The 26,459-nt window shown below is 41.6% G+C and overlaps 1 protein-coding gene across 1 annotated transcript in view; it reads right to left on the bottom strand.

Annotated features, from left to right (window-relative positions):
- Positions 1-26,459, bottom strand: part of nell1 (neural EGFL like 1) — a 507,083-nt gene that overhangs the window by 341,962 nt on the left and 138,662 nt on the right. Inside the window, exons 5-7 of the mRNA XM_023952325.1 lie at positions 22,996-23,092; positions 9,744-9,816; positions 7,754-7,836 (exon numbers count right to left, since the gene is read on the bottom strand). Of these exons, the coding sequence (XP_023808093.1) occupies positions 7,754-7,836; positions 9,744-9,816; positions 22,996-23,092 (253 nt within the window). The remainder of the gene's footprint in view (positions 1-7,753; positions 7,837-9,743; positions 9,817-22,995; positions 23,093-26,459) is intronic.

Raw genomic sequence — 26,459 nt, 5'->3', positions numbered from 1 at the left:
TTCAAGTCCTGGGCTTTTCCAATCCCACTATGGATTACTTCTGCTGCAAACAAGGGTGGCTGGTATTGTGAATACGTTGTCGGTAATAACGTGATTTTACATGTTGCAAATAAGGTTGGGAGTTACAGCTAACGGCTAACACTCCTAATGCGGGCAATATGTAGCGTGCTACAAACAATTTCTAGAGTTACTGTTAACACAGTTAATAACATTTGACTGATTAACAGACTTATCTTAGACTTTTTGTCCCACAAAGCGCACTCTAGTTCGGGGTGCCTTTTAGGTCTATCTGACCTATAAGTGAAAGAATAATCATCCATTGATGGTCCATCTTATAACCTGGTGCGCCCTAAGTGCAGAAAATGCATTTTATTTTTATCACACAGTCCATTCTGTTCATGTCTTTTCTACAGTCATGCCATGTTTCATTAATCAATCAATTATTGCTCCAGCTTTGTTTTTGTAATCACTCTCCAAAGGCTTTTTTAGATCAGCTCAAGGGCCTTTTTCTTTCAGTTTACCTCTGTTTATATCTTTTCAAAATCACAAATTGACCTTTTTTAGTTTTTATTTATTTATTAATTCTCTACCAAGTTTACCATCATATTTAAGTGCTGCAACGTTCTTCAGACAAAGCACAAGTGTCGTAGCAGCAGAAAAAGTCCAAATAATTACCACTTGACTGTTGTGCTCAGAGCCTGCAGTGAGATTTTTTTTTCAGTGTTGACACTGTGTGCTTATTTATGCCCTTAGTTCATATCCTCTGTGGCATGTCCAGGACAATTTCCCTGTGATTGTCAAGGTAAGATATAAAGTTAGTCAGCTGAGTGGACCTTAATAAAAGGTGGGATGATCAAAATGTGTAATACAGCTGGTCAAGGATTTGCTTTGCCGGAGGTGAGTTGATTCAAAGTTTACCTAAAATATAATTTATTTAATTCAAAACTTAAAGAGTGTAACATTTTCTGTCACTCTGCTTCTCATTTTGGCTACCAACTTTATCAAACTGCCAAAATAAATGAGAAAAAAATATATTTTGCCAAACAAAAATGTATATATATATATGCATACATGCACACAGTACAGACCAAAAGTTTGGACACACCTTCTCATTCAAAGAGTTTCATTTATTTTTATGACTATGAAAATTGTAGAGTCAACACTGAAGGCATCAAAACTATGAATTAACACATGTGGAGTTATATACATAACAAAAAGTGTGAAACAACTGCAAATATTTTATATTCTAGGTTCTTCAAAGTAGCCACCTTTTGCTTTGATTACTGCTTTGAAAACTCTTGGCAGGAGGCCGAGGACTAGTGAGCGTGGAAGCCACTATCCATAATGAAACATCCAAGATCCATGAAAACATCAAGCTCAAGGCCCCAAAAGACAGTGTGCTCAGTGAATGTGTCAGTTAAGGGAGAGCAAAGGATGCAGTGCTGGAGGACAGATCCTCACGGGAGGACAAACTCCTGCAAGGGATGTACTAACAGACCATAACTGAAGTGGCTGATACCAAGAAGTCCTACCAATGGCTAGAAGGGGCAGGCCTACAGGACAGCACTAAAGCACACATCCTGTCAGCTAAGGAACAAGCCCTGAGCACCAGAGCGATAGAGGCTCAGATCTACCACACCAGACTAGACCCAAGGTGTAGGCGGTGCAAAGAGGCGCCTGAAACAATCCAGCACATTACTGCAGGGTGTAAGATGCTGGCAGGGAAACCATACATTGAGCGCCACAATCAAGTGGCTGAAATAATATACAGAACCATGTGTGCATAATATGGACTGGAAACCCCAAGGTAAAAATGGGAAACACCTCTGAAGGTGGTAGAGAATGAGAGGGCAAAGATCCTGTGGGACTTCCAGATCCAGACTGATAGGATGGTAATAGCGAACCAACCAGACATTGTAGTGGTGGATAAAGAACAGAGAGAAAGCCATTGAGGTGGATGTGGCAGTGCCAAGCAATATCAGGAAGAAGGAACATGAGAAATTGAATAAATACCAGGGACTCGGAGAAGAACTGGAGAAAGCATGGAAAATGAACGTGGTGCCATGGGTAATTGGAGCACTCGGGGCAGTAACCCCCAAGCTGGACGAGTGGCTACAACAGATACCTGAAAAGATCAAAGACCTCTCAGTGCAGAAAAGCGCAGTGCTAGGAACACCTAAGATACTGCGCAGGACCCTCAATCTCCCAGGCTTCTGGCAGAGGACCCGAGCTTGGGTGAGAAACCACCCAGGGCAGGGTGAGAGGGGCGTTTTTTGTGCGATTTTTTAATAGTTGTGTTTGTATGTTTGAATTATTTAATAAGAATGTTATGTTAGATGATATTTTTGATTTCTCTGAACTGGTCTGTACAGTACAGCCAATTTTAAAAATAAGGCTATGAGATGGTGCAGCTGTGGGAGAAGGATACATAACCCCCTAATGCCCACCCCTTTTTCTCCGTCCTTGACAGAGCTCCAGCTAAGCAAAATTAACTCCTAGGGATCATTCTTTCATTCATTCCTTCATCTTCTAAACCTGTTTTTGTCCTTTTTGGGGTCACAGGGCTGCCGGAGCCTATCCCAGATAATCATGGGCGAGGGCTGGGGACATCCTGGACAGGTCGCCAGTCTGTTGCAGGGCCACAAATCATACACCCATGCACATCACATTCACACCTAGTGACAATTTAGAGTAACCAATTAACATATTAAGCATGTTTTTGGATGGTGGGATGAAGCCGGAGTCGCCAGAGAAAACCCACGCATGCACGGGGAGAACATGCTAACTTCACACAGAAATGTCCCCCCATTTGTGTTCTGTTTTAAGTCTTAGTTTAAAACGGAGGCCTTATTGCTGTAAATGAGTGCTTCTCAAATAGTGGGGCGCGCTCCCCGATGGCATCGGTAGCAGTTTTAGGCACAGGTAATACAAGTTGCAAATTTAACGGGAGGCGCTGGTGACAGCGGCTCAGTGGTTGGGGAAAAATCTGCGCCACTATTGGTTTCCTATAATCTGTTATATCACAGAGTTTGTATCAGCCTGAAATCTCATCCCTGCACCTGCTCCTGTCTCCTGTCATACGCGGCTGCATGTGTGAGAAGGAGAGGGGAGGGGTAGTGGGCTCAGGCTGCGAGGTGGAACGCGCACACGGAGGTATTGTGCAACACCAGGATAATCACGTGTAGGGCTGAAACGATTCCTCGAGTTACTCGAGTTACTCGATTACAAAAATTCCTCGAGGCAAATACTCTGCCTCGAAGCCTCGTTAAATTCCTATGACGCGCACCATACGCGCGGCGCAGGGATTTGATTGTGTCACACAGACAGTTTATTCACACAGACCTTTTGAATTTAGTTGGCGCGATGGCAGAGAATAGATCTATAAATAAACGGCAGAAATTGTCTAAAGTGTGGGATCATTACACAGTTAATAAAGAACAGAACAAGGTGCAGTGTCTCTACTGCAAAATAGAGCTGGCATACCCGCGCGTGCCGCTGGCAGCGAGCGAGGGGCGGCGTTAGCCGCTCCGCGGCTCGGGCTCGGGCACCGAGAGGCAGGGGCTGGGACAGGCGGTAGCTCGCCTTTCGGCGGACCGCGAGGCTTCTTTAAGCATTGCAGAAATAACAAAAGCATTATTTTTACACGAAATATAAACAATGATAAAGATCAAATATGTTTTCCTGATTCTTTTATTTTTATTGGCCTTCCACTTTGGTGTTGTGCCACCCTTTCAAAGTCTTCTGTCCCCCCCCATACAAAATGTTCTAGCTCCGCCACTTCTCAAGACCAACTTAAAAACACCAAAAGTTACATTTGCATCAGAGCGGATCTTTAAAATCAAATGCTTGTTAATTTTACAACCACATCATTTTTGTTATGTAAGATTTGTTTTGGTTGTTCAAAAACACACACAAATCGTTTTATCCGATTACTCGATTAATCGATCGATTAAGTGCTAGATTAATCGATTACAAAAAGAATCAATAGATGCAGCCCTAATCACGTGCCTTTTACTCAGCTCATGCTAGTAATGTCATTCTTTATTAACTATTGTAGACACTTTGATGTTGTCTCTTTATTTTCCATCAATGTATTCTTTGTCAACTGTCATGTAGTAGGTGTCAGTATTTAACAGGACAGCAGGTAAGCAAAGACAGCAGGTAATGCAGTAAAACAGTTGCTCTTTTTTAGATCATAAAAAACAATCGATTATATAGAAAAAAATCCACACAATGTTTTTTACCTATTTCTTCAAACTAAAAACGTTAAATATATTGGTGCTGCCGTGTTAATGTTTCAGATCAATTTATATTTAATATTATTTATTGATTGAATTATTTTTCTCAACATCAGATGGTTCAGTTGGTCAAAATGTTTTTAGTTTAAATAAGGAATAACAGATTTATTTTTATTTCAGGCACTTTAAGCTTCTTTTCTCTTTTAGACTATAACAGGGTTTCTGTGTGGCAAAACAAAAGTTAATATTTGTCTAAATTAATTTATATTGCTTTTTTCTTTTGTTGTTAAAAGATACAATTTCAAGTATACACACACAATTCTTATAGATACTAACCTAATAGATTGTCACCGCAGGGAGTGTGTAGGGGGGGTGGGGGGTTAAGGGGGGCACATGAAACATTTTCTTTTTCCTAGGGGGGCCTTGCAAAAAATAATTGAGAAGCACTGCTGTGCATCAAGAGCGCTAACCACTGCATCACCGTACACTCCTCCTAGGGGCGACGGAAAAATAATTGATTCTGCGATATGTAAGGGTTAATGGCCGTGTGCATTATCACTTATCATTTAATGCCCGCCGTGGAAGCCTGAACCATCCGCTGCGAAGTGGAGGTTGGACTTCTTGATATCAGGCTGTGCGTTAAATGTTCATTTTTTAAAATGTGTTACAAAAGTATCTGACCAGGGTATCGGTATTGGCAGATACTCAAAATAAAATGATTCAGAATTGGATCTGGCCGAACCTGAACGGGACATCCCTAGTTATGGCTGATGTTTATTAACTGAATGCTATAAAGCAGGGGTCGGGGACCTTTTTGGCCAAGAGAGCCATAAACGCCACATATTTTGAAATGTAATTTCGAAAGAGCCATACAATAATGTAGTGTCCCGTTCCCACACTGAGGCACGGAGACTTAACCTCTTTTAAGGTTCTTTATTCGGGTTACTGCAGACCGCAACAAACGCCGAACAATTAATTCAGCAACTCCTGAATCTCTCTCGCCGAGACGAGAGCGCTTCTCCCAACTTTATATTCACCTGCTCCCGCTGCAGCCCTCCCCTTTCCCTTATTCGGCCCATAGCTGAACCCCATTGGTCCAAACTACCTAACAACAGGCTGAGCGACAGAACTGAGGGCCAATCAGATCTCTGCTTGATCGATGCGTTCCATGAACTCCAGAACTTTTAACGCGGCCCAACAGCCATCCAACTCAGTCCGCGACAATATGTTTAAAACTAAAATACAAGTGAATGTGTGCATTTGATGTAATTTCAACATTTTTAAAGTACAATAAGTCTGTGGATTCTTTTTAATAATATTGTTATGCTGTTTCTAATAAATGATGAGTATTTCTCGTGGTAGTTTTGCTGATGGTCTAGTCTGGTTTACTTGGTGAGTTTCTGCTTCATGCAGGCGTTGAGACTTTAAACGTGATCTTAGGTTGGTATGAATGTTTTGTAGATGTGAGACAGACTGCTCACATGCGGACCTGGAGCCAAACACACACTCACACGCTGCAGTGAGTGACGGGCAGCGGGTTTTACGTTTTTACCATCCCTGCGCGATTCACCTGCTGCCTGTCCCCACAACCCCTCACCCCCACCCTCTGCTTTCTCCCTCACACATCCCGTCCCCGCATCTGCGCGCTCTTTCTCAGAGACGGGAGCGCGCAGTTTTAGGCACGGCAATTCACAGGTTTCCGGGTGGTACAAACTCTGTGAATTAATAGACAATTTTAAACTTATACTAGTGCTGGCGCAGATTTGTCTCTCTAAGCACCGCTACTACTGCGCGCCTCTGCCATCGCATCGCGCACGAGAAGGACTGGTCTAATGAAGAAAAAAAATTTGAATTAAAGATTTGTCTGCGAGCCACATGTGACCATCAAAAGAGCCATATATGGCTCGCGAGCCATAGGTTCCCGACCCCTGCTATAAAGTATTCAACACATTTTTTTCCTGTGTCTCTTTATTGGTTGAATGCTATAAAGTAGTGATGCACAATAATGACTTTTACAACTGATACCCGATATTTTCCTGCCTCTTGTAGCAGATACCGATACTCAACCAATATTTTTTAAATACTTGTCAAACGCTTATGCAACAGTCATCTGCCTGCCCAGACGCCTTCCTTTTTTTTCCGAATGAGCGCTAGCGCTAGTAATGGCAGCAGCTTCAGATTCTTTCCGCAAATCCCCGGGATGAATTTTTAAATGGTTTGTGAGACTTGTGGTGTTAAAAGCTTGAACTTTTTTTCCTTACTTGTGACACTCCTGCCGAAAACATTTTGCAAACAATAAGTAAGTCGTTAGTCTGAGACATGGTAAAATAAATCCACGTGTGAGTGCTGTGCCATGTTGCAGACAGAGGTCTCTAGCGCAGGTGCTGAAAGGGTGACAGCACTTAGACGCTACAGAAGCTTGCAGGATGGGCGGGGTGAGCAGACACCCTGCTGGCACTTTTAAGTATCGGTCCATTTTATCTGAATTTTTTTCTTATCGGAACTATCGGCGTGACGTCATACTGTCCACTATAGTCCGATAAATATCAGTATCCCATATTATCGTGCAACCCTTCTATAAAGTATTCAACCCATTGTTTTCCTGTTTCTCTTTATTGGTTGAACGCTATAAAGCATTCATTTTTTTTCTGTTTCTGTTTCTCTTCCTTGGTGCAGAAGCTCGGTGGTTCGAGACCTGGCGCTGGCATTTTTCACAAAAATATATCTTCTGTTATTGGGCTGTTTTCACTTTATTTATGGGCAACTTTAATAATTCCTTTATTTTTTTAGTGCCAATTATTACCCTTTAAGTTTCATTTTCATTCAGCAATATTACATTCAACCCTGCATTTTCTTCTGCAAATGCAGCTTGCAGTTGCATATGCAAATGCAGTTTTTTAACTTTTTTCTTGAATCTTTACACTTCTATGTGCCTGATGCCTTTTACTGCTGCGACAGGGATATAAATAAATAAAAGAAAATTCCTTATTTTTTTTAACAACATTGATATAAACTCAAATAAAAACAGTGGGATAGTACAAAATGTAATACAGCTAGCTTCCATTTTAAATAGTTTAAGCTCAGACTATAACCACAGACTTTTTATTCTTCTTCAAACATTCTTATTTTTTTTAAATTTTGAACGAGTTACATTGAAACCTAAAGTTCAAGTTCACAAGAATCCTTTGAAGAGTTTAAAGGAACATCCACAAAGGATTCTTGTGAATAATAGTTAATAGCAGGGTGAGGTAATTATTGGAGCTCTACAAGTTCTACAACTTCATTAAGGGTGTATTCAGACAGGGAAAAGAGAACAGCAAAGCAAAATTGTACACTTTTTAAATTCTGCAAATATATCATTTTTGTAACAAACCAGTCTCCTGAAGATCTATGTGCAACATTTTTTAAGTATTTTTAACAAGCATCAACAGGACACAGTATCCATAGCTGACATCTTAGCTCTCTTTCTGGAAGTTGGAGACATTTCTTTGTGGGAAGATGTACCATGAGCTTACCTTTAGGGTCATCTTGGCAAGTACGTCCTGCAGGTCCATGATGCCTTGCACAAGGTTAAGGAAGTCGCTGCAAGTTGGACAGGCTCAACAGGCAAACAGGATGCAACAGAATAGTGAAATAAGAAAAAAAATACAGACATATTTAGACCAAACACATACAAAGTATAAAACCACTGGCATGATAGACACCAGAAACTCATGTTGAAACCAACACTCTTTTATTTGGAGTGGGTAAACTCAACTTAGTGATTGCGTAATGTTGTTAAGATGGGTCAATGGCTGAATCCGAATTCTACCCCTAAAACTTCTCCCTAACCTTACCTTTATCCCTCCAAGCCGAGAGATATGGAAAAAATAGTGTCTTCAAATCTGGACATTACTACCACTTGATGACGTCATCAATAGTTACCGCTCATCTATGTTAGCACAGAGCTACCAGCGCTGGGAAAACAACAGCGCAACACAGATCACTACTACTAACGGAGGGTTAGCCAGCCCTAAGCTTCTATGGCTTCTCCATTAAAAAAAAATAAATCCAAAACTTTCGGACACCACTACAGCTACTCCTAACTACTTACAATTGGAGCAATGGGGAGGCTCCAGAGGGGTAGAGAGTCAATTCGGACTCAGCCAACATGTCCTTCTCACATAATTTTCAGGATCTCATGGGTGTCTTCACAAATGATCTGTCTAAGGCAGGGGTGTCAAACTACATTTCACAGAGGGCCACATCCGCATAGTGGTTGTCTTCAAGGGGCCAGATATTACTTATACGTGTAACCGAATGTAATGAAAAATAAATGAAACTACTTCTTCATGTTAAATAACTCATTATTTATTTATTGTAACTCTTTAAAGTGACAATTACAGTTGCATAGAAACATATGTTTGCTTGTTACTTTAGCATAAATCCTTTTACATTTGATTCTGTCAGGTTAGCTTATATGGACAGTGTTTAAGTCCTAATGTTTAGTTGCCCAATCCGATAGTTTAAGTTCAATTCCCCCTAGATATGAATAAATACACACCGATTTCTATTTTTCATTTTAAGAAGATAAAAACTCTTATGCTCTCGCGGGCCACATGAAATGACAAGGAGGGCCACATTTGGCCCCCGGGCCTAGAGTTTGACACATGTGGTCTAAGGTATGCTGCACATGTCTAGCTTTAAATTAAACATAGGAAGCTTGTTTATTCCACAAATCTATTTTTAGGTTTCAACTGTTTTTATTAAAAAGTACCAGCCTTTTTTTGATCTGCCAAAATACTTCAGAGCATCTTGGAGATGAGAAGCAGCTTCACATCAATACATACACAACTTACAGAAAGCGTTTCGTGTGCACTTACACACCTTTACCTCTTACGCTTGTTGCACTCTTCCCTCTACATTTGCATCATTTGATTTTCTTTGGAATCTTTTATTATGAGCCCTTTGCCCTGCAATTCCAAAGCTTAAGAAGGAGGAAGGATTGGTTCACTACAATTTTCTCTCCTCACATTTCCCTCATGGTGACTCTTGCTGAAGTAATTGCTGAATGCAACTTGTTCTTGTGAGTTTATTTAGCATCACAAAAACTGATCAGTCACTGTAAAAACAGTTTGTCTTTAAATGAATAAATGAATAAATAACTTTTCGACTTCTTGCTACCAGCTGTTTTATGATGACGCAAAGGATATCATCACAAAACATCTCTTTTCTAGCTAAGACAGAGTTTCAAATCAATCATTTTAATTATAACACTGTAACGCTTTCATTTATTGGCTAATACATATTTGTAAATCCATCTCATTCAGATACCATGCCAAGAAATTTAAGTCTCCTCACTTATTTATTTGGATTAAATGTAAAACAAAATATTCAATTTGTCCATGGTATCAGTTTATGAAATCAGATTTTCTGTTTTTAGCCATTTTAGTTGTGTTTTCATGTCAGCCCTTTAGGGCATTCTTTCAGTCTAGTTTCATGCATAAATTCTGTCATGGTACTTACTGCGGTTAAGACTTGGACACTGTGTGATATAGCCATTGGGAGCAAAGATCAGCTTCACATCCTGAATAATTCCCTAGGGAAAAAGGGGGAAGGGGCAAGTAGAAGTGAAAAATGTTAATCACCAAGACAGATATTTCAATTGCAGTTGTTTATATCAATAAACAAAATATGATTAAGAGTAAAATATGTTGTAAGTTGTAATGAACAGTTTAGCTTTGCTGATCTATAGTGGATATAACAATCTATTCTGTGTGCAAATTGCATATGGTGGTTCTTTCCTTTCGGATCACTTTATGAGCTAACAATTAAGTTTGTTTTTTGTAAAAGTTTAAAACAGACAAAGCTAAAATGTATGAATAACAAAACCTGCACCATAAGCCATATTCTGAATCAGAAATGTAAATCTTAACTCTAAAAACACAAATGTGAATCCAAAACAAGAAGAGAAAAGCATGTATTGGTTGGACCACATGGTGATGTCTTCATGACTCTTTGGTAATAGTGATTGTAAAAGGGTTGAATGAAGATAAGTAAAAAATCTCTTACATGTTTGTGTCCAAGTTCCCTAACTACTTAGCGCACTTGGGTGTTTGACATTTTTTTCGGGGGGCCTGAATCTACATTTCCAAAATACAGACACATGGAAATTTCCTTGATGCCTCTAAAAATCTAGAGCACATTGATGCTCACTAGATTGGCGAATACAAACCTCAAAGCATTGTGTTTGATTGATTTGCCATTTGAAAACGTTTATGTAAATATTCATTCTCTCATCTTCTGAACCTGTTTTGTCCCTTTCGGGGTCATGGGGCTGCTGGAGCCTACCCCGGCCACTTGTGGGCGAAGGCAGAGGATATACAGTGGTGGACAAAATTGTTGGTACCCCTCAGTTAAAGAAAAAAATTCCACTATGCTCACTGAAATGACTTGAAACGTTCAAAAGTAATAATAAATTAAAACATATTGAAAATTAAATAATCAAAATCAGTGATCAGTCATCACTAATGAAATAGGGCTGGACAAAAATGATGCTACCCAAAACTTAATATTTTGTTGCACAACCTTTTGAGGCAATCACTGCAATTAAATGGTTTCTGTATTTGTCATCGAGCCTTCTGCACCTGTCGACAGGTATTTTGGCCCACTCCTCATGACCAAACTGCTCCAGTTGTGTCAGGTTTGACGGGTGTCTTCACCAAATGGCATGTGATTCAGATCTGGGCTCATAGAAGGCCACTTCAGAATAGTCCAACGCTTTTCTTTTAGCCATTCTTGGGTGTTTTTGCCAGTGTGTTTTGGATCGTTGTCCTGTGGGAAGACCCATGGCATGTGACTGAGACCAAGCTTTCTGACAATAGGCAGCATATTTCTATCCAGAATGCCTCGATAATCTTGAGCTTTCATTTTATCTTTCACAACTTCAAGACACCCTGTGCCAGATGCAGCAAAGCAGCCCCAAAACAGAACTGAGCCTCCTCCATGTTTCACAGTAGGGACAGTGTTCTTTTCGTTGTATGCTTCATTTTTGAGTCTACGAACACAGAGCTGATGTGCCTTACCAAAAAGCTCCAGTTTTGTCTCATCTGTTCAAAGGACTTTTTTTCCAGAAGCTTTGTGGCTTGTCAACATGCATTTTTGCAAATTCCAGTATCGCTTTTTTATGATTTCCTTTCAACAGTGGTGTCCTCCTTGGTCATCTCCCATGAAGTCCACTCTGGCTCAAACAACGACAAATGGTGCGATCTGACACTGATGTACCTTGATCTGGGAGTTCTCCTTTAATGTCTTTGGAAGTTGTTCTGGGCTCTTTGGATACAGTTGGAACTATCCGTCAACTCAATTTGTCATCAGTTTCCTCTTCCGGCCACGTCCAGGGAGGTTGGCTACTGTGGCGTGGGTCTCAAACTTCTGAATAATATGCGCCACTGTCGTCGCAGGAACTTCAAGCTGCTTAGAGATGGTTTTATAGCCTTTACCTTTACGATGTTTGGCTATAATTCTTTTTTTTTTCCTTTTTAACTTGTCCTGTCCAACAGCTAGGCAGGCAGATGAGAGCTGAGGGCCTCTTGTGTTGGACATATTTTACTTTAACAAGAGGGGTTATTAATCTTCAGACAAACCAAAGGTGTGACTGAAGAAACCCCTTTTGTAATTGAGGCCAAACTTTATTCATTTCAACCATGATTGAAAATCTTTGGTGTTGGACCAGACGGAAAAGGAAAGGGAAGAAGAGGGAGGGATGTCGGGGGGGGGGGGGGGGGGGGGGTGATAGTGAAAGGGGGGGGTGAGACCATGAAGCAGCATAGAGCAGACAGGTTTACTGGTTGTTTATCGTTACGGTACAGTTCAAATGTAGTACAAAAAGGGCGGGGCCTGTTCACACACACTCAAATATTATCAACACACCTGCTAGCTGCAAAAAATGTTCACATGTCAACATGTACACAAAACAGATAGTGTTCACGAACGCATACCTATGCCTTTAAACTAACTAGTGTGAAATCTTTCATTCATTCAATCATGCAAACTATAAGTGCAAAGGTGAGCTAACACCTGTGCTCAGGTGAGTGTTTATGTTCTTCTAAAATGGATGGTGGAATGTGAAAAGGAAGGAGTAGGAGCGCCCAGCCACCCCCACACCCAGACCCCCGCCGCAGCAGCGGCAGCCGGAATTCCCCCAACGCCACAAGGGAACAGGCAGGGAACAACCGCCCCCCGGGCAACCAAGACCGCCACCCAGGCCAGGGCCAGCAGGACCGCCGCGAGGCCCCCAGAGCCAGAGAGCAGGGAGGCGCGGAGGGAAAGAGAGCACCGCCCCAGCCCAGCCAGGAAAGCAGCCCCCCCGCCGCGCCGGAAGAGCCCAACGCAGGGCCCCACCGGAGAAGGACGCCCACAGCCCCAGACGAGCACCCCACCACCACCCAGGAGTTCCGGGCATCCCCCCGCCCCAACCCCAGGTACGAGCCAGGACCCCCCAAGGGAGACCCACTCCACACTCCAGGCAGCCACCCACCCGGCCCACGGTTGGTCCAGGGAGGAGCAAGGCAGGGGCCCGCCGCCCCCGCCCAGGAGGGGGGAACCCCGGGGAAAAAAGGGTGGCCCACAAGGGGTGTTATGAATATGGCCCGACCAGGCTCGGCCATGTTGGAAGTTTGGCGGGGCCCAGCGCTCAGGGGCAAGGACCAGGACCCACCCCCGAGGGACACGAACACCCCCGGCTCAGGTGTAATATGAACCCCCCCACCGTGCGGAGAGAGCACCGCCGGGCCCAGGGAGCCGGCACCCAAGGGACACGGCCGCCATCGCCAAGGGGCCCGCACCCCCCACCAGGGAAGGGGTAGGGGACAGATGGACCCAGGTCCCACCTTCCTTGCAAAATGTGTGTGCGTGTATGTGTGTTTGAGAGGGTGTGTGTGTGCATGTGTGTGTGTTTATGTTGGAATGTATATATTGAAGGGGGAGGGGTGTGTGTACTAAGGGGGGTGCAGTTAAAATTGGCGAGTAGGGCACTAAGGGGACATCTCCTGATTACTCACAGTGATGTCCCCTAACCCTCCCCACCAAGGGGCCCTAAATGTCTAAGGTGCGGTTAAAATTGGTGGGTAGGGTGCCAGGAGGACATCTGCTGCTTGCTTGCAGTGATGTCCAAGCACCCCCTCTACCAAGGACCCTACATGTCTAAGGTGCAAATAAAACCGAAAGAGGGGGGGCCCACTCCATACGGCAACCATAGGAGGGGGGCCACTGCCAAGTAGCCCCCCCCCCCCCCCCAAGGCGCATCGCAGGCTAGACCCCCCACCCCCTCACCCTAATATGAGGTTATATGAGGAAGGGGGTAAGTTGGGGACAGCTGGTAGACTGTCCCCCGGTGATCAAACAGCTGTCCCCCAGCCCCCACCCCAGGCCACTGGGGCCTGGGGTGCTGGAGGCGCCAGGCGCCCCAGGCCCGGGCACCACCCACCCACCCCACACAGAGAGAGAGGATTCTGTTTCTAATGTCCTGGGACAATTCTCTCCTTCGCTTGCTGTTGTCCATGTTCAGTGTAGTCCACACATTTTCACCAAACAGCAACGTGACTACCGTAATTCCCGGACTATAAGCCGCTACTTTTTTCCTGCGTTTACAGCCCTGCGGCTTATTCAGTGACGCGGCTAATTTATGGATTTAATTGGCGACCGCCATGTACGGACTTTCGGACTCAGTGAATGGTTTGACTCCTTCATCTAACACCAAGCACAAGTCATTTATTTTTCAACAAACTAAGCAGCTAAACAGCATGGATGTCACTTCAGGTCTTAGGCACTTCAGTCATGGTTCAAAAAACGTAACACGCATGCCCGGCCGCATCCCAGAATCCTTTGGTGCCATTAGACCCAACGTGCACGTGATCGTCACTACAATATGATGCAGCTTTCAAATTAAAAGCAGCGTGAAAAAAATCCACCATCCCCAACGGGATTGGAAAAGCCGGTCAGCTGCGTGACGGAGAGAACAGCGCATGTGGGAATAACATCAGCCTTTATTTTGTCGGGACACGACTGGAAACACAAATCCACGTGGTCGTTTTAACGGTCTGAGGACTGCCTGGAATTTTGCATTGAAAAGCTCACAGCCTCCGTGTGAGCTGGAGACATGTTCTCCTGGCTGCTGCTCGTTCACATAGAGCTGCGGGGCCGATGGCAGTCTGAAGGCTCCCACACGTAACAACGCATCCGCCCCTCATCCACAAAACGTACAGTCTTAAGTCCGATTGCTCTGCACAGACACGATTTCCTCCTTCCTGTAGCCGCCCTGGCCAGAGGTGTCGGAGAAGATAGGAAGGGGAGCGCGCGGGGCGAGCGCGGAGCTCAGAGGCGTCCGCGGAACTTCTGACGCACGCGCCGCGCTGAGGCGCTGGTATCGCGCTGAGGCGCGCGCTTTTCAGTAGCTGCTGCTTTATTTTACTTTTTTTTTTAACCAGCCCTGTTAGTACCATAATGCTGCCGCGACACAAGTGGAAGGAGAGCTGTTCCTTTTCACCCCTCCAAGCACTGCTGCTACTTGCTCATTTTTAAGCACGTACAACAGTGTGACGAGCCGGGCGTTGGCCCCGCCTTTAGCCCCTAAGACTCATGGGAAATGGGGGATCGGGGATGTAAATTTCCTCATCATAACTGAGGGATGTAATGTTGATTATATGGTTACTGTTTGTAATTTTATGTGTGATACCTAGATTGTCAATAAGTAAAAAAAACTAAAAAAAATAAAAAAAAATAAATAAACCATAACCGAGGAACTTGTGAACAGAATAGAGGTCCATGCTTTTTGTCAGATGCAGTCTATTTTCATGCATGACCCTGAGGCAAAGTTGATTCCTCCCACAGTGTGGTATTGAACCTTACCTATGCTGGGAGTCAGGACGTGATTTGTCAGGTCTACCATGCTATTTAATACATGCGGCTTATGCTACGACGCGGCTTATGTATGTTTAAAAGTAGTTAAACACGTGAAAATGGGCGGGTGCGGCTTGTAATCGGGTGCGCTTTATAGTCCGGAATTTAGGGTATTTGTCTCCCTTTAAATAGGCAGACTGACTGATTGTGGCTTTGAAAACAGCTGTGATGTCAATTAAAGGACATACCTGTGTTCATCATGACCCCCAGGGCAATTAGTTCTCAGTTTTTTTTGGAGGTGCCATCAATTTTTTCCAGCCCGGTTTCATTAGTTTGTTTTTTTGTAATAATTCTGTTAATCAACAACTCAAAAGTAATGGCTGATTTTGATTATTTAATTTTCAATAAATGTTAATTTATAGTTACTTGTGAACGTTTCAAGTCCTTTCAGTGAGCATTGTGGACTTTCTTCCTTTAACTGAGGGGTACAAACAATATTGTCCACCAGTGTATGTATTTATTTTTTATAAATCATCAAAGTGTTCATCATAGAATACTATGGATTCAATAATATAAGGTTAGTAGAAATTTCAATTCAGTAGAAATTCCCATCTGGGTTGTGGGCTGAACTGTTGGTGTGGAGTAAGTCCGCCCTCATTTTTCACATCCATCTATGTACAAGCTGTCCCGCTAGCTTACAGACCCTCACAACCCTAACACAACATTAGTTGTGTAACAAAAATGGTGAACAATATTGGAGCTACCAGCTACACAGTTCTGAGCCAGGTGCCAGCTAGGATGAGGAAAATAAAGACATTAATGGATCTATTTGTCTGATAGTGGATGTATTTACTACTACTACTACTAATACCAGCTTTTTCAAACAGCCTTTTTTTCACCTGCTTCTGATTCACAACCATTTGAACACAGAAATATTACAATTCTATGAGCCTAATTTCCTTTTTATTTGTTCTCCATCATCAGAAAAAGCCACTAGAACATATTAAAAACACCACAAAACAGTTTCTATTGGACTGGGTCTTTAATGTCATCCAAGATAAACTGACAATAGATATTCTAAATTTTTAACAGTTATAAATTGTCATCCTAGCTGGGTTTTTTTAAACTTTCTTACATTGCCATTTATCAAAAACTATGATTAGATTGTTTCATTTAGACTTCTTGTATTTTAAAAATTCTTCATCTAAGTCTTGCCCAAAACAGTAAACAACTGCTCCAGAGCTTTGGCTTGTGTTTGTAAAAGTGTGGAATTTGAAAGTAGAGAAAATCAAACACTGCAAATGTTTTACTAGGATATGCAGGATCACACAACACATCCATTTCTAGTTTAATAGCAGAATTTCACACAGGCAGAAATGAATGTAATATAGATTCTTATAATAGACTGTGTGTCAATCACTTTGAATGGCAGGCTCTCTCCAGAAAAGCATGACTGGAAAATAGAGCCTTGTTTATAACCACAATGAACAAGCTAAAAAAACTTAGCTTATGGTAGAAAACAGACCTTATAGAACACCAAGATACATACATGTGGACATCAAAGTTAGGGAATGAAAATAATTTCCGTTCTCCTTCCATGTACTACTGATGAAATGTGGAGACATCAAAATCCGCCACTTTAAGCATCTTCACCATCACTTTAGCCTTATGCGCATGTAAAATTAAGTTACAGTTCATTGGCAGGTCGGTATACAAACACCAGTCTTATAGAAAAACGAGGCTTGAAGCAGAGAGGAAAAGACACATTCTTTTACACACAAAACGTGTGAGATGTGGATAGCAAAGGACAACTCATCAATGTCACAGAAAATGAAAATGGTGTAGATCACAGATGTCTGTCCCACTTGGGTTATAGAGGAGCACTGAGCACACATCTGAATGATTAGTGAATAATTTAAAATGAGATACTGCTTCCATCTCCTTCCCCCCACCCCCACCCAACTTCCAACACACCGTTTGTTACATATATATATATATATATATATATATATATATATATATATATATATATATATATATATATATATATATATATATATATAAAAACAAACTCCCCTCTCACCCTCCGCGGGTGGTTTCTCCTCCAAGCTCGGGTCCTCTACCAGAGGCCTGGGAGCTTGAGGGTCCTGCGCAGTATCTTAGCTGTTCCTAGCACTGCGCTTTTCTGGACTGGGAGGTCTGAGGTATTTCCAGGTATCTGTTGTAGCCACTCCTCCAGCTTGGGGGTTACTGCCCCGAGTGCTCCAATTACCACAGGCACCACTGTCACCTTCACTTTCCATGCTTCCTCCAGTTCTTCTCTGAGTCCCTGGTATTTCTCCAGTTTCTCATGTTCCTTCTTCCTGATGTTCCCATCGCTTGGCACTGCCACATCCACCACAACGGCTTTCCTCTGTTCTTTGTCCAACACTACAATGTCTGGTTGGTTCGCCATTACCATCCTATCAGTCTGGATCTGGAAGTCCCACAGGATCTTTGCCCTCTCATTCTCTACCACCTTCGGAGGTGTTTCCCATTTTGATCTTGGGGTTTCCAGTTCATATTCTGCACACATGTTCCTGTATATTATTCCAGCCACTTGATTGTGGCGCTCCATGTATGCTTTCCCTGCCAGCATCTTACACCCTGCAGTTATGTGCTGGATTGTTTCAGGCGCCTCTTTGCACAGCCTACACCTTGGGTCTTGTCTGGTGTGGTAGATCTGAGCCTCTATTGCTCTGGTGCTCAGGGCTTGTTCCTGGGCTGCCAGGATGAGCGTTTCGGTGCTGTCCTGTAGGCCAGCCCTTTCTAGCCATTGGTAGGACTTCTTGATATCAGCCACTTCAGTTATGGTCCGGTGGTACATCCCATGCAGGGGTTTGTCCTCCCATGAGGATATGTCCTCCAGCACTGTATCCTCTGCTCTCCATTGCCTGAGACATTCACTGAGCACACTGTCATTTGGGGCCTTGAGCTTGATGTACTCATGGATCTTGGATGTTTCATCCTGGATAGTGGCTTCTACGCTCACTAGTCCTCTGCCTCCTTCCTTGCGGCTAGCATACAGTCTCAGGGTGCTGGATTTGGGATGGAACCCTCCATGCATGGTGAGGAGCTTTCGTGTTTTAACATCCGTGGTCTGTATCTCTTCCTTTGGCCATCTTATTATTCCTGCAGGGTATCTGATAACTGGCAGTGCGTAGCTGTTTATTGCCCGGGTCTTATTTTTGCCATTGAGCTGGCTTCTCAGGACTTGCCTTACTCGTTGGAGGTATTTAGCTGTTGCAGCTTTCCTTGTTGCCTGTTCCAGGTTGCCATTTGCCTGTGGAATTCCAAGGTACTTGTAACTGTCCTCGATGTCTCTATAATGCAGTTCGCAAATTCATTTTTTGAATTAATGTCTTTTTTTATGTCTTACTAACAAGGTTTTGCATAAACAGAGTCACAGTAAAGTTTATTTTAGTGCTATCAGTCTGTTTCTTTTACGTGTTGCAAACAAGGTTGAGAGTAATGAGTATTTTGAATATGCTAACGCTAATTCTCCTATTGGGCTAACATGTAGCGTGTTGCAAACAAGTTCTAGGATTACTATGAATGCAGTTAGTAAAGTCTGACTAACTGAACAACTTATCTCTAACTCTTTTGTCTCACTTAATGCGCCTTATAGTTTGGTGCACCTCATATATGACCTACGTTTGAAAATAGAGCATTTATTGACAGTGTGCCTTATGGTGCATAAAATACGTTAAATAATTTAGGCAATGCAAAAGCAGATCAAACTCATGTCTGGTTGCACTGAATGTAAAGAGTATCAATCCTGTTCCTGTTGTACTATTTAACTTAATCAAAACACTTCATTTTAAACTTCTGGAGTATGTTGGGAAAACAGAAGACATGAAAAAAAGTTTTTAGAGATGCAAAGGAGAAGCTACACTGTGTGTCCTGAAAAGCGGGTAGTGTTCAAAAGCTTGAGCTGCCTGCAGGGTAATGCAGAAAAAAAGTAAAAGCCAAACATGAAACAAAAAGAGTAAATCATTCAACAAAGAAGACAAAGCTCAGTGTGGCTCCACTGGTTTGTGAATGTGAATGAATGTCCCCGTAATGGTCAGAAGGACCATAGGCACGAACTTGAGCAAATGAGGAGTGAATGAATAATGGAGACATTGTAAGCGCTTTGAGCATCTGGAAAAGCGCAGATAAATCTAATCCATCATTATTATTATTATTATTATTATTATTATTATTATTATTATTATTATTATTATTATAGGTGAGGTCAAACAAGCACAACACACCAGAAGTAAGCTCTGGACCTTCATACTCCCTTGTAACAAGTCCCGTGGTCCTGTAACCCCTAGGTGGTGGTGCTGTGTGTGGCAGCTCTAAATATCTTCAAATTGAGTTACTCTTAGTCTAGGTTCAATGAGCAGATTGGTTACTGTCATATATTCTGCTATTTAGCTGGGAACATTCCACCCCATAGAAGTCATACTACGATTAACAGTTGCACCAGAAAACAAATAGTTTTTTCAGACAATAAAATAATTAAGGGTTAATGGCCGACGAAGTATGCATTATCACTTTTTAACGCACGCTGTGGAAGCCTGAACCATCCGGCGTGAAGCGCAGGACGGCTGCTTCCGTGAAGTGCATTAAAAAGTGATAATGCACATTAACCCACTCATAACATGGTCACTTACAAAAGAAATAAATATTCATCAGTTTTTAGTACTTAATTCTTGTTTTTTTTTGGATTTGGATCGCTATGCTGCAGTGATACAGAAGATTTAAGTTATGTGACCGGAACTTTTTTTTGGGGCGTGCGGTTATCACTTTTTAATGCACACCTAGCAGCCAATCAGAATCGAGTATTCACCCGGACCATGGTATAACGCGAAATACAGTCTGCAGAAACTGACTGAATTACTTGTTATTAACACTTCACAACAAAACAAAAAAGCGAGTTGCCACCGACAAGGAGGTTCAAATAAAACTGAGATCTCAAAAAAACAATTATATTTCTTTAGGTACCTGAGTCCAATTTTTCTCTCTTTTCTTTAGAAGAGATTAGGTGAACGCAGGAAGGTCGGGGATCCAGATAACACCAAGAAAATGCACAAATTTGCAGAAAATCCTTAAATATTGTCCATATATAATGTCCCTTTAACATTATTTCACAGTCATTTTCCCTTTTTAGGAGCTTTAACTCAACATACACACCAAAATGAAATAATTTAACGCATAAAAACAAGTCAAAACTAGCTTAGCGTGTAGCTAGCCAGCAACACGTGGCGAACTGAGGAGACTTCACGCATTCAACTTAACAAAACAATACACATCAAATTGATCACATATGTTCATAGTTACCTCAACTAGTTTTTTTCTATAACACTTGGTTTACATATCACTTTTTTTAATCAATCGATACACTTTCCAGTGGATACAGCAGCTTAATGTGACATAATGCGATAACTACTCACCGAGATAATGTGTTTCAACATAGCTCTTCACCAGCTTCATCTTCCTGGGTACACACTAACTGTTGGAAGTTAGTTTAAATACAGTTTTAACAACTGCAATTAATTTCAGTCTTTTTTTTTCTTTTTACCTCTCGCACATCTTTTTTTCCCTCTCACTTGGTGCTTTGAGCAAATGTTGGGAAAAAAAACGTCAAAGATAAAAACAATGACAGGATGATAACTCCTAACAAATTTAAAAAAAAAAAAACTCTTAACAAATTCTAAAGACCAACATTTAAAATTTTGACTGCCACCAGTGGAAATTACACTATATAAAGTGAGCGGTAATAAAGACAAACTTAAGTGTTAATAAAATACTAAGTAAATCGAGTAGGGTTACAATTCTATCACAGCTTATGTTAGATTCATTACTGTCCAGTGGTGCGTGGAGCACACCAAAGCCCTAGTTCCAAACGAGTTTTGGGGATCCCAGAGGAGTTGGCCTTCAAGGCACAATGGATTCCAGATAAAGATAATTTTTTACAATTGCTAGCAAAAATGGAGAGGCTCCCACGAGGAGCCAGTGAGAGGATGAGCAACATCTCAAAGCACTGCAAAGGCTCAATGTGTTTTATTTAACGGCCTAGTTAGCCCATCCCATCATTACACCACTCCAGTCCCAAGTAGGATAGATTGTAACTACTCATCTGTGCTCCTCTCCTGTCTGCAGTGCTGCTTTTCATTCCCTTTGTTCCTTTCACTAGACCTTCAGCTTTAAAACAGCTGAAGCAAATTAATCAAAAGTGATGTTGAAATTTGTATTTATTAAAATTAAATAACTAACAGATACAGCAAAAAGCAAAACAAAAATATTGAAGATAATAGATGTACAGCTTTGTAGTACATGTTTGACAATTATTGAGTTTTAAACTTTGTAACTAACACAATAAACAAGTCCAAATCCAAAATGGTCCAGTTACAAGAAAAATTGGATCGAAAAAAATGTGAATCGAGTTGATCCAGGCTCTGGTGAATTGAATCAAATCAATTCTGGAAATTATTGGTGATACCCAGTCTTATTCATTACATCCCGGTAAAGCTGTCAAGCAGTGCTCTTTGCAATACATTTTAGTCCTTAGTAAGGTGCATGTATTGTATTGGTGCACTGGCAAATGCTGGGTGTGCAGGTGTGAAGCACATGAGTACCCCTAAGACGCCCATAGGATGTCTACACAAACTACATTTAAAGTTCTTAAATCCTTACAGTCAAGCAGCAAAGGGAGCGCGCACCAACGCAGTCCTCACACGGGACTTTGGCATGGTTGAAAAAAGAAAAAATCTAAACGAGATACCTGCATCCCACATACTTTCCCCTTACTTAACCTTATGTTTTGTTTAGGTGTTTGCGATAACCTGTCACCTGCCGTATCTGAGTAGAAAAAAATGTGCATGAACATTTTTAATCTACAGGCTACCAAGTGGTCTACCACTTTGATATTTTCTGCGGGCCACCTGCATGCCCTGTAAAGATTTGCCCATTTTTTCTGTAAGGGCAATTTTGACAAAGGCCTAAGCTGTATAAGAAACCCACAGTTCCACCTGCTTTTTTCTGACTAGACACGTTTATAATTGAGGCCCCTAGTCATTTCCATTGAATACTCACTTTATTTTTAAAAGAGGGGATATTTCCAAATGGTCCCTGTAAATTGGTACAGTGTATCTTTGAATCAAAAAGCTGCAAATGTGTACATTGTTTTTTTTGTGTTTCCTGTGACAACTTACCTGTACAGTATCTCTGCTTCTGTCATAAAGATCTCCATGTGCATATCTGCACATGGAGGCTGGTGCAAACTATGGTTTGGAGGTAGGTACGGATGGACTATTAAAATGAGGCTCTCTGAAGCCTTTTTACGGAAGAGATGAATAAAAGAAAGCAAACAGGCAGGAAAGAATAGCACAGTAGAGTAGCAGCGATTATATCAAAGCATGTGGAGGAGAAATAATTTTCCCCACAGTAGGGCTACGTGGCTAATCAATATGTCACAAGGAAAAAAAACAGGAGGTCCATTGATTGCATGGCAGGTGGGCAGGAGAACTATGAATATAAAGTGTGTGTGCATGTCCTGGTGATACTCCAGTGTGTCCCCTTGTCTGTGAGAGCATGCTGGATATAGAGAAAATGAGCAGCGAAAATTTGGCATCACATTGGCCTTGGGAATACGCAATTCAAAGCACAAGCAGAAAAGTGCTGAGGACTCAAAGAGGATCTGTGGGCCCCCAGCGTTAAACCTGGATCTCACTCTTGTCTTTCTTCCTCCTCACTGCCTACTTCTGCTGTGGCAAACTCTACCAGGCAGTATTTGATGTGGAGCATGCTCAGTTGTGTCAGAGTCTGTGTGGGTGTGTTCTTTGTGTCATACCTTGAACAGACCATGCTTGTGGCTGTGCTGTCCTAGCCACACTCCACTGCCCAAGGTGAGCTCCATCTGAGGAGGGTCTATCACCCGCTCATAAATCCTGTCAACAACAAACCAGAAGAGAATTTTATGTTGACAAAACAGGCAAAAAAAAACAAGTTTACCCAAGTTCTACATCCCTGACAGCGACACTGATCCAATACAGCCAAACACCAGGATGACTGCCCTTGAATATGTTCTTCCCCCTCAATCCCAATCCTCTCTTCCTGACAGAGGAGGTCGAGCTGAGACTGCTCTCCTCACATGTGAATGTCAGTCTCACTCCACTGCACTCTGTCACCAATATTCATATTTGCACATTGGCTGGACTACCAGTCCTGCAGCTGACAAAAAAAGTTAAAAGTTTCTTTGTATAACTAAAAAAGTGATCTTGAACGAAGTACAATCAGCAAATAAACTATACAACCTAAAATGCATATCACTAAATTAAAAACATTGTCAAAGCTAAATTTAGCGTTATTCATTCATCTTCCAAACTTATTTTGTCCCTTTTGGGATCACAGGGTTGCCGGAGCCTATGCAAACTACAGGCAGACTCCACACAGAAAGGTCCCCCATTGGTAATTCTGTTTCAGGTCCCCATCCAGGACTTGGACCACTCTTGTGAGGAAAGAGTGCTAACCACTGCACCATCGTAAAGCTGATTTAGCATTATATCACCAGAAATTATTACAAAGTGGTGGGCCATCAGGGCCTCAAAGGCCTTCTCTGAAGGCCTAAAAAATATCTGAATCATGTGTTAATTATGTTTTGTCCATACTCAATAAATCATTCCAAATGGTCTGTTCATTCTCTTTTATTGTGTTCATGATGGTTATGCTGCTTCCAGACAGACGTATTTTCACATTGGACTATTTAACCAATCGCCTTTCATCTGTCTTTTGTTGGCAGGCAGGGTAAAGGCTTCACTTCCATCCTCGTAAACTGCCATCTGTTAATTACTTGAGATTTTAAACAGTAAATTAATGTGTAATCCTTAGTAAAGTGCAGATGATGACTTTTGTGATGGAAGGAAGTCGTGTTAAGTGTCCTGGTTTACCCCAATCTCAAGAAAGAACTGCTGCTTAATATTCAGGAAGCTGTCAATGCTGCTCCACAGCTTCTATTTCTAAAAAAAGGCATCTGTCAGTCTGTCCCATGTGACTTAAATGCTGCTGTGAGCCAGACTGTATTTCTGAGTGCAGGGTACAGCTCACCAGCCAAAGAGTTTGATAGATGCCTGGATTAAGCATTTCAAGACTTCTAGATGGCAAGATTCAAGTCAGTACTTCTGATCAGTGTTAAGTTGTCTTCCTGACTAACGGAGAATCCCAAAACTACTCTGTGAAAATCTAGGTGCTGCCTTTATGAGGAGGGTTTCAACAAGTCCCTCTCTGTATCTCAGCAACATGTGAAACCTATAAAGTCAAGGAAAAGCAAAGGAAAAAAGACTAACTGGAGCATTTGGGCTGAAGAAGACAAAGAAATTGGCCTGAAACTAGAACATATCCTACCAAGATGGCAGATATATCATGTTTAATGGATAAAATTACCCAAATTCTTTTACCCCAAGGTTGCTGCTGGGAATAGGACTGGTTTTACCTGAAGGACTGTGTGCAGATGGAAATAAAAGTATAATCTGGCTTTGCCATCCAATTCCCAATAGAACTGTATGCCAGCTTCTTCTCTATGTTGGCTGACTGTAATTACTTCACCTCAATAATGCCCTCATCTTCTGATAAAAAGTCTTGTGGGGTTGTTCTTGTGATATGCAACAACCACTGTAGCAGTTAATATATATATATATATATATATATATATATATATATATATATATATATATATATATATATATATATATATATATATATTTAAAAACAGCTAAAACAGAAAGTAAGATGAGAGTTTATGTAAGCGTCCCCTGGGTCTCCTTGGTGGATGGTGCTCCTCCTGGCTGGCTGCCACATGGGGCCTGTGCTAGACAGTCTGTAGGAGGTGGGATGGTCCATGCTAAGCTTAAAGGAGGAACAGTAACAACACCCTTCATCACCCCCACACAGAAGCACAGTGAAGCTCAGAAACACAAGAAAACTGTAAATAAAAAGTCAAAGACTTGGGCAGAAAGACAGCAGAAGGTTCATGAAGAATTTGACGGCGTTTATGTAACATAGATATCAACTGTGTATAAGATCTAACACATGAAACTTATTTCTAAAAATTCTTATTTAAAATTTAAAGCAGTTATATGGATTGTATGCTACATTCATTTATATATAGCAGCTTAAACTTCAGCAATGATGAGTATAGATACTTAAACAGATACTTGCTCTTCGAAGTACTTGTGCTAAAACAGACAGGGAAGAAGGAACACATTATAAGTCCTCCTCATTTTAAAAATTATGAGAAATCCCGAGACCTTCTTTAAAGAAAGTCTGTCCCAATTTTTTACCAACTAATTCAGTGAGACTAGAAGATCATATGTCAAAATCTATGGTTGAGTCATGCCAAGTACATCAAAATCCCTTTCTAATAATCCTTTGATGAATTCTAAAAGCGTTCTCACTGGTCCTTTATTTATGATTATACCTTTTTTTTTTATTAAATTCAATATTACAGCTAGCCGGCTGTATAGTAGGGCTATGTAACTAACAGGATCTGTTTCAAACAGCTTTTTTTTCATCTGCTCCTGATTCACACCAATTTGAATAAAGAAATACTCAGAAATGCATTTAAATAAGCTTAATCTTCTAAATCTACGTCCTCCATCAGAAAAATTCCACAAGAAAATGTTTAAAAAACAACATTTTCGTCAGAGTGGGTCTTTAAAAATGGGACTCAATTCCTCCCTGCTTGACACTCATCATTAAGGGGTTGGATGGGGTGGGCTAAGCCACCAAATGGGTGCAGGGCGCGGTTGTGTCTGCAGCTCACCTTTCCACCAAGGGATAGGTCAAAGGCGGAGAACAAATTTTACAACTATTGGGACTTTAACTTTAACTTTTGAACATGGTGTGTTCTAAATACAACTAAAATACAAGCCTCTGGTGACTAAATTTGCCAAGATGTCTTTTTTATGTTCATCCCCCTTATTTGCCGTAAATCTTTTGGCGACATTTTTTTAACCTGCACTAACTAATTATTAAGGAAGGTAAATCTTAACATCAGGCTCTTACCATTGGCTTATTAACCCCTTTGATACCAGCACACAGCCTGTCCATTATTCATTTTGAGTAAATGGATGTCACAGTCTGTTCTAGAAAGTTGATGACTACCTGAGGTTATGACAGTGTATTGAATCAAAGTGGCTTGAATTTAAATGAGAGGCCTTTTTTAAATTCAAGCCTTGTTTGCCAAAACACAATTTCTGGTACGCAGTTGTCCTTTTGTTGTGTCATGCTTTAATCTAATTTCTTTATCCTACTTCACTT

Source organism: Oryzias latipes, chromosome 3 (assembly GCF_002234675.1).
Source record: "Oryzias latipes chromosome 3, ASM223467v1".
NCBI classification, from domain to species: domain Eukaryota; kingdom Metazoa; phylum Chordata; class Actinopteri; order Beloniformes; family Adrianichthyidae; genus Oryzias; species Oryzias latipes.
Note: the sequence above shows the minus strand (reverse complement) of the source record. Positions and strands in the feature narration are given on the sequence as shown.